Source organism: Aulostomus chinensis, chromosome 19 (assembly GCF_037954235.1).
Source record: "Aulostomus chinensis isolate RoL2024-O1b breed Wild chromosome 19, RoL_Achi_v1.0, whole genome shotgun sequence".
NCBI classification, from domain to species: Eukaryota; Metazoa; Chordata; class Actinopteri; order Syngnathiformes; family Aulostomidae; genus Aulostomus; species Aulostomus chinensis.
Genome location: NC_141338.1, coordinates 21,507,330 through 21,515,728, shown reverse-complemented (window position 1 = coordinate 21,515,728; position 8,399 = coordinate 21,507,330). Strand labels below are relative to the sequence as shown.

General features: G+C 48.3%; 1 protein-coding gene across 6 annotated transcripts in view; it reads right to left on the bottom strand.

Annotated features, from left to right (window-relative positions):
* Nucleotides 1–1,224: 1,224 nt before the first annotated feature.
* Nucleotides 1,225–8,399, bottom strand: part of ythdc2 (YTH domain containing 2) — a 34,475-nt gene continuing 27,300 nt past the window's right edge. For 3 of the 6 annotated variants that reach the window (XM_086186698.1, XM_086186700.1, XM_086186699.1), the window contains 4 exons: nt 4,925–5,045; nt 2,587–2,781; nt 2,328–2,510; nt 1,225–1,520 (listed from right to left, as the gene is read on the bottom strand). In XM_086186698.1, coding sequence (XP_086042824.1) covers nt 1,449–1,520; nt 2,328–2,510; nt 2,587–2,781; nt 4,925–5,045 — 571 coding nt within the window. In that variant the 3' untranslated portion in view covers nt 1,225–1,448. Of the gene's footprint in view, nt 1,521–2,327; nt 2,511–2,586; nt 2,782–4,924; nt 5,046–8,399 lie in introns of those variants that run through there. The other 3 variants (XM_086186701.1, XM_086186702.1, XM_086186704.1) reach the window with 3 other exon arrangements.

Here is an 8,399-nt window from a genome sequence, read left to right as displayed (position 1 = left end):
GGTCCAAATGTACACTCGTGACTTGTGTTTGTTACTCTGGGTTGTGTTGAGCAACGCTTTTACTTCACTTGGATCTCTGACAGTTGGACTGTAACATCTTGTTTTGATGGTCCACCTGGAGTATTATTATTGGGTTAAGCTGATGGGGGGGGAGGGCAGAGAGATAGAAACAGAGGGAGAGGAGAGAGAGTGGGAGGTCAGCTGCTGGGCGAGCTACGCTGGTGTTTAACACCTGACACAGTTTCTCTCATGTCTATCAGTTGGAAATTGAAAGCAGATGAGAAACCGTGAGGCTACTCGCCGCGTCATAGACGTTACGCCGCTGTGCCCGACAAACCGACCCACCGCAGGCGTTCGATGCAGCCGTAATGTCTCCATCAGCTTTGCATGATCAGGCACTGTCATGTTATTCTGCCTTTCCCACACTTATCAGTGTTTATTTCCACTAAAACGAAGGACATTGGCAGAGAGGGCAGTCCTGCAATGCAGAGCAAGATGCATCCGTGTTGCTAAAAGAAGTCCAGTTACATGTTGAGCAGGACGGTGGTGGCGGCGCTAACGAGGACATCGCCACTCAGTCTCGTTCCTGTCCGACCCTACGACTGTGAAGGAGACATGGTACCAGGTGCAAAAGTTCCAAGAAGCTCACTCCACACACACACACACACACACACACACAGCAGTCAGTTAATAATTGAAGATGAACTGGTGGAAGGTTGAACTGTGACCAGGATGAGTGCTGGTTCTGGAGGGTGACATGACATCCCGCATCAAACTGCACCTGTGATGTCATGACCCCGCCACAGACCTGCTCATGGATTCAAACCCCTGAGATTTACTCACTGTTGATTTCTGACATCCATCAATCAATCACCAGCAGGATGGCTAAAGCGTATAAATTAGCAATTTGAACCTTCGGGCTCCAGTGAGAGCGACGTGTCATCAGGCGTTTCTCTTCATTATTGAAATATTTGCTCAAACTCCAAAGCGCTGAAATGAGTCAGGGCCCTCTGCTGGTACTTCGTGTGGACATGTTCTAAGTGGACATGATGTCACTCACCAGGCTGAGTGATCCGGTCTCTGCTCACTCACACAGAAACAGAATCCCTGAGAAGACTCAGGAGACTGAACTCACATACAAGCACCTTTCCTGTCCTGTCAGGCATCTGCTAGTGCCACGTCCATCTCAGCTGCGCTTTTTTCACAGAATACAACATCTTGACATTTCAGCCGTTCAGTTTTTATTTTTGAACAAAGGGTATGATCAGAACAAGAGTCCCTATTTACACACGAGGACTAAAAACTCATGAAGGAGCAGTGAATTAAATAAAAACAGAGTAACATCAACATTGCTCCGCTGGCGAGCGCTCGCTCACAGTTCAGAACGATGAAAACAGACAGGAAACCATCCCAGATACACGCCGTCCAGAGCAGACAGCATCCTGCTGCTACTGAGCCAGAGTGTTGGAGTTCCTCTCCCACTGGAGCAGCAGCTGCCGGCCAGCCTGGGCCTCCAGCTCCTGCACACACACACACACACACACACACACACACACAAACATCAACTTGTGACCTTCTCACACTCTCTCTTACACACACACACACACGACTGAAAGGAGAGTCCTGGGGATATGTGAGCTGCTCTGCGTGGCCCAAAGCTTAGCACAGTCAGTGCCGTGATCGTCAGCTCCTGGCTCCTGTTATTAGAGGATGTTTTCATTCGTTGAGTCAAAAGACCTCAGACTCACCGACGTTGTTCAGTGTTTTAACAGTCCTGCCAGTGAACACTTTCTTCACCTGACCAGTGTGACGAGTCTGCGCGCTGATTATCTAACAGCAGGATGATTGACGAATGACCCTTACATAGACAGACAGACATTCTCAAGTGTGCAGGTCAATCAAGAAAAGGGACATCTGCGAGGCTCTGACCCGCGGCTCCACCTCTGGCTGCAGCTTTTCACCACAACGCGTCTCGGTGGTGAGGCGGAAACAGAGAAGCTTAATGTGTCTGCACAGGTGCAGGGTCTGACACAGCAGGGCAGGTAAGATGAATTATCTGAAGCCTTAAAAACAGTCTTTTGTTGACCTTTTTGAAGGAATGTGGTTAGAACACTGGTTTAGCTGGCATAGCAAGATCATACGTATCAAAGCCAAAGGAGTTGTTCTTATCATGATCCATTCGTTACTTACGCTTGTACAGGTAATAATCTGTAAAGTTAAGGACACCCTTCATCAAGTCCACTCATTATTCACATTTCTTACATTTAGAAAACCTCTATCAAAGAACTTTTTTCCTTGAGCACCATCATAACCCAGCAGCTGGTCACCTGTCCGTCCCTGCTGATCTGGACCTTCTTGTTATCGTTCCACTGGTTGAGGATGTGCTGGGTGCACTGGAAGGGAAGACTCTCCTTGCGTATCCACTCCACGCTGAAAACCCCTCTCAGTCCCGTGACCCCCCAGTCGTGGCAGCTCTCACAGCTGATGGGCGTCGTCATGCGAGCGTAGCCCTGGGGAACACATAACATGTTGCAGTTTGGTCAGAATTCTTGTGATGGGTGCTGAGCAGGAGGCAGATGAGCACACCTGGAAGTGTCCTGAGCCCTGAACAGAGAAGATGAGGATGACCAGGCTATTCTCCAGGAAGGCCTTGGCCAGTTTGGCCTCGTTGCTGGGAGTGGTGGACCAGATCCCCTTCTGCTGAGACACCTCGATGTTCTTCATGTTGCTGCTCTTCATGATGAAGTAGCGGGCTGATGACGAGGCCAGCTGAGGGGTCTGCTGGGAACCACAGGAAAGATTAGCTACTGCTGAGTTCTTCGTCTAATCAAATAGATCCATCAAAACACTGAAGGCCCTCGGGGTTGCCAAATGCCACAATGAATGGATGATGCCGAGTTGGCTGCAAGTGCTGGCCCTGGACCTGCGGAGCCAAACTCCTGCTCTCCTCCGCTGATCGGGTCATGGATCACGTTGCACCCTGTTTACTCAGCTCTGCGTTTCTGGTTTGTGACATACTGACCAGGATTCTCTGAGGCCTTGAGCAAGTTGACGAAGGAGCATCTTCCCCATCTCACCCACTAATTGTGATGTCACTAAACGGTGACATCACAAATATCTTCACTCCTCAGCTGCTGTTTATCTGATCAACTTATCACCAAGCTCTCCCTGATGTCAATAAACGGTCTCATGGACTCTCACGCTTCTTTAGATTTTTTTCTGATACTAATATTGTGCTTGTGTAAAGCGTCTGAGCATCTAGAAAAGTGCTCCTTATGTTTGTTTGATGCATTATCAATATTATCGCTGACAAATCATAAACATCTTCATTCACCCGCTTCTGAAATTACAGCTGCTCATCAGGAAAAAAGGAGAAATGGATCCCTCCTTATGACGCTGAGTCTTTCCAGAAACGACTGCTGGCTTGACTCCGAGCACGAAAGGAGAACTGAAAGCTCCTGAAAACAGAATAAAGGCTGTCCAGACTTTCATAACTTCACACTCTTCTCACAAGAACTATTTCTGTATGCGCGTCATTATTCATTATCGTAGAATGATGTAAAGTTAATGTTAACTTCTTCTAAAGAAAAACCTTTAATGATCTTTGACTTTACAGGTGAAACCGATTCTTTTTTTCGGGGGGGGGGGGCACGACAGCCCTATCTACCGTAGAGGAAGTGTTTTAAAAGCCCCTACATTTAAGTTTTAAAATGTAGGGGCTAAAATCCCATTGTCTGAGTCACTGAAAGCCATGTCAACATTAACCAGCAAATTTTTAACCGCAATTAACAGCAAGCTCCTTGGTCTGATACAGCGTAAGCATGTACACAAGTCAACAATACTCCAGTAACCAATGACCCCCCAGGGCTGAGCACGCTCGTCATCACTGGGCTGCAACAGTCTGACATTAGGGTGAGAATCCTAGAAATCGGATGTTGTATTTCCTCAGTGGAGCAGGACGGAAGTGAAACTCCACCCCCATGTCAGGTTCAGAGCAACGCAATGCAGCACACTGTCGCAAGAGAGGTGCCAAGCAGCGCATAAACGCCTCTCGTCACGCTGTAATGAAGCACCTCATATATTGGGAATCTTTTTTTTTCTGTCTGCCAGCATTTGTTTGCAGGCTGTATGTGTGACCAGGTGTGCGTGTGACCCCTGTCCCTTCCCGTGCGCATGCGAGTGTACTGTGCTGATCCCAGGAAGGTCGACTGTGCCGGTGTGGGCTCACGCCAGTGAAACAAACCGGCTCCCTCGTGCTCAGGCATGGAGCAGATTCTCTCGCTTGAGTGGACCCCAGTATGTAGATAATTGTTGAGCAAATTTCCATGTTATTTATATGAAAAAAAAACTTTTCCTGGCCGAGAACTTTTAAGAAATGAATCAATAGGCATTCTGGCCGTTACCGTTAGTGGTGAGGGCCAGGAGCCCCACATACCTCTGGAAGCCTCTTAGCAAATGTTAACGCAGTCGTCATCTAAATAAATCAGCCTCGGATCTGAGGGTTATCATCACTGGACAGATTCCTAAAATAGACGTGAGCGGTTGTTTTACATTGTCAGCAGCGGTATTCCTCTCCTCTCGAGAGGGAAATACCCGAGGGGCAGATGAACACATGATCCTGCAGTGAAACTTGCACACTGCTCCTGTCGCATTACACGTAGAAACCTGCACAGGTGCACACGTTACTCAACTGACACACTGCATAAAGGAAAAGGGGCTAAAACAAGGAAGAGACTGAAGCAGATTTCAAAACAATACTCCATTTCTCCAATGATGCAATGGAAAATCCACCTGAATTGTTACAGACATGTTATAATGACAAACAAACCGTACTGGTGCTTTGAAGGGTCACAGAGGGAGAGGGACCAGATCAGGTGGGGCTGAGTTCATGTGTCATCTTGCCTGTACAGCAGATGGTGAATACCTTTTCTGAGAAGGAGGTACTGGGGCTGCCTGACTGGCTGTCCAAGCTCCCAAAGCTGGGGGAGGGGGGGTCATGGGTGAGCTGACTCAGGAGTCCTGAGACCCCTGGCATCCTGGAGCACCTAAGAGGATGCGTGGTACAGGTCAAAGGTCAAAATATTGGGCCTGTATTTACTTCAAGCACATAGACAATCAGATCTTCAATAAGAATTTAAAATTAAGCTAAGGTTGGAATAATAGTTGATGCCTGCCAGAAGATGGATACAATATCTGGATAAACATCATGCACACAGTAGGGAACAAGATATAATACCAACAAAGTGTGACCTGGTGATGAAAGCAATGTGGATGGAGACGGTGTGTAATACAGGGCAGGGCAGGTGTCAGCGGACCATCACGATCAGAAGCCCAAAGGCTCGGCGACATGCCTTGAGCGGATGTGCGAGGCAGGCCTCCTCAGAGGGCCAATTCACACCGAACTTAGTTGTCCAAGACCATCGTGGAGAACAACTTGTTTTTATTTCACCACCTCCGCTAGTTATCCCTTTATCCTGCCACCGCTGGGACACTGAACCAGCAACTCTACAATCACAAGCCTGCCTCTCTACCCTTTAAAGGTGCAAAAAAAGACAACAATGTGAAACAAATGATTAAAAAAAACCCACAGAACTTTTACAAAGGTGCAGAATGAAAGTCTAAATTTACCTGATAAAAAAATTATAGTGGTGAAATAAAAAAAAACAAAAACCAACAATTTATTGGGTTCAAGATGATGCTAACATTGCCATTCCTTGTGGTTGAGGGCCTCTGAGCCAGCAGCATGAACAGGCTGGGATCAGGTGTATCAATGTGTGCCACCGACCAGGAGCTCAGGAGCAGCAGGGGCTGATTTCTGTTCACACAACTTTTTTCCTCCAAGGAAATTAGACTATGGGTCTGACACTGGTGGGGAATGAGCTGGTTCCTACCACGAACAACTCACGCAGGAGAACATACCCCAGCAGGTGTAGCACGCCCTGCTCCACGATAGCACTTGCCTGACACTCAGAATGAACCACAGTGACAAACCAGCTGCTGTAATGCTGCAAGACTGGTGACATAGCAAAAGAGCATGAAACCAACAGCTATGACACAGTGAAAGGAGCAGGGAACAGTCAGCTACGAACCCCATGAAACCAGCACCTGTGCAGATGCACGTATGTCGCTCGAATGAGGAAGGTGCAGCTACATGTGCAAAGTCCACCACTGTGGCTAACAACAAGTCACTTAGGTAGGGGCACTTACATGGAGTTCCCTTTCAGTCGATTCCCTCAGTACACACGTATGGGACGACATACAGTATCACGCCAGGACATTGCTGACTGACGACTGTTCTATACACACCTTCAAAAGCAAATGCCCTGGGGAGTTGTATGTCAGGGACTGCCCTTACGTACAAGCGTACTGACCGCAGTCATTCCTCAGTTCTTATGCTCGTCACTTCACGGAGAACATCTCCACCCAGACCAGCTACTTGGCTGCTATGATTTAGCCCTGCCTGTATCGCTTTTTCATCTCAGGCTGCTGCCTGCTTGAAGTTAGCTAAAGTACCCCAGTCCATGATAGCTATCTGTACCTCTTTGGCGAGTATCGCTGCCCAAGAGCTAATTTCAGGTTTGCCCACTCAAAGAGCTTCATGCTTCAGGATGAGCACCCAGAGCCAAGTTAACCCCTGAATGGAACAAACCACTGTCTCCCTGCATCATGGTGGCCAGCTATGGAGCAGTTGGACCTAGATGGGGCTGAGTAGGTTGGTGTGGTTTGGTTCGCCCCACCCATGGAACCGTCCCCGGCAGTTTATCTAATATCTTACAACCACAGTTTGGGCAGCACCATGATCCTTCCGTACAAACACTGCAGGTTCTCCACTTCTCAGCTGGAAAAGATACACAGAGAACAGGCAGGTACTGCTCATGCGCTGAGCTCTGTCACCGATCACATATCAGGCCTTGTGTCTGGTGGAGCTCAAGTCACTGGTTCCCCCAAAGATCCAATGACACCCCTCCTGAATGAAGTCTGAGTTGCCGGCATGTCCCTTGGCAGTGGCACCAAGACACCTGTGGCTGAGCCTCTCAGACGGTCCAGAAAGGGACAGGGCTGTCTACTGTAATGAAATTGCGTCTACCGAGAGCTGGTTTGGACAATCACTTGATGCCATTCAGGCAAAGTTTGAGACAAGAAAAAGGCAAACTGAAGCTCCTTGCAGTGCTGGGGCATCGTACACCAGAGGCCTGTTCGCCTATAAAAGGACAGGCGTCTAACTGTGGTGTGTGGACCAGAATATACTTCTGCTTCTGCGCTCCACTGTGGACATTTTAGCACTCCTTCAGGAGATGTTGGATAAGGGGCTTTGCTTCTCCACAATTACGCTTATTTTGCTACTATATATACCTGACATTTTGGACAAGGGGTGCGATGCCAGGTGCCCACCCTTTAGCCTGGCACCTCTTGAAAGGAGTCCGCGAGTAGAGGCCCGTGGGTAAATCTAGCGTTCCCTTGGGACTTGGTTTTGGTGCTCGAGGCTCTTTGTGGTCCTCCATTTGAAATCTCTTTCACACAAAACTGCACTTCATGCTTGGATATCTGTAAAGCGGGTGTGTGGCCTTTAGCTGCTTCATCGGTGTATCCCTCTTCTACCTTTCTCTTTGAATGGCTCTAAGGTCACTTCAAGTATTTGCCTCATGTTATCCCATAAGCTTATAGCTCTGTTACTTGAGTTCTTGTACTTGCCCACTTTCATGGTTATGAAGTGAAGTTACATGATTGTGAAGTTATGTGATCAGTTGTTTGTCTGCCTTGCTAATTCGGCTGGGGGACAAACAGTCGAAGAAGTAGCTTTCCCACTTTGGGTTGTGGAGGCCAGACCCCTGGCAAATGGCAGCTGGGGTCTTCCTTTACCCCATGGGGTTATGGCTCACACCATCAAGGGGCAGCATTGTGGGCTTGTTTAGAGGGGGATCAGTGAGGGAGAGCTATGCTGCAGCCAGTTGGTCATCACCGCACACATCTGTTCATCTTCATCTTTTGGATGTTACAGTCGCTTTGGTGGCTCATTCTGTCCTCTCTGCTGGGTTTGCGATGGGTTCAGTGACTGCTCTGCGAGGTGGGAATCCATGTCCCAAACTACATGCACCGAGTGAATCAACTGAAAGGGAACAAAGTGCTATGCCTCTTCGGTTGCCTGAAGGAGAGGAACAAGGAACATAGGTTATATGCATTACATTATGTCTCCATTCACAAGAGTTCCCTCAGTAGCCATCATTCAGCCTCTCCACCATGGTTTCTGAACTGTTGACAGTTTAGACCAGATCAACTCATTGATAATCAAGTGTAGCATTACCACAATACACTACCCCCCCCCCCCCCCCCCCCCCCCCCCGCCGGACAATACAATGATGAAAACTATGGTGGTTGGGATTTGCCCCAAAACACCAGTT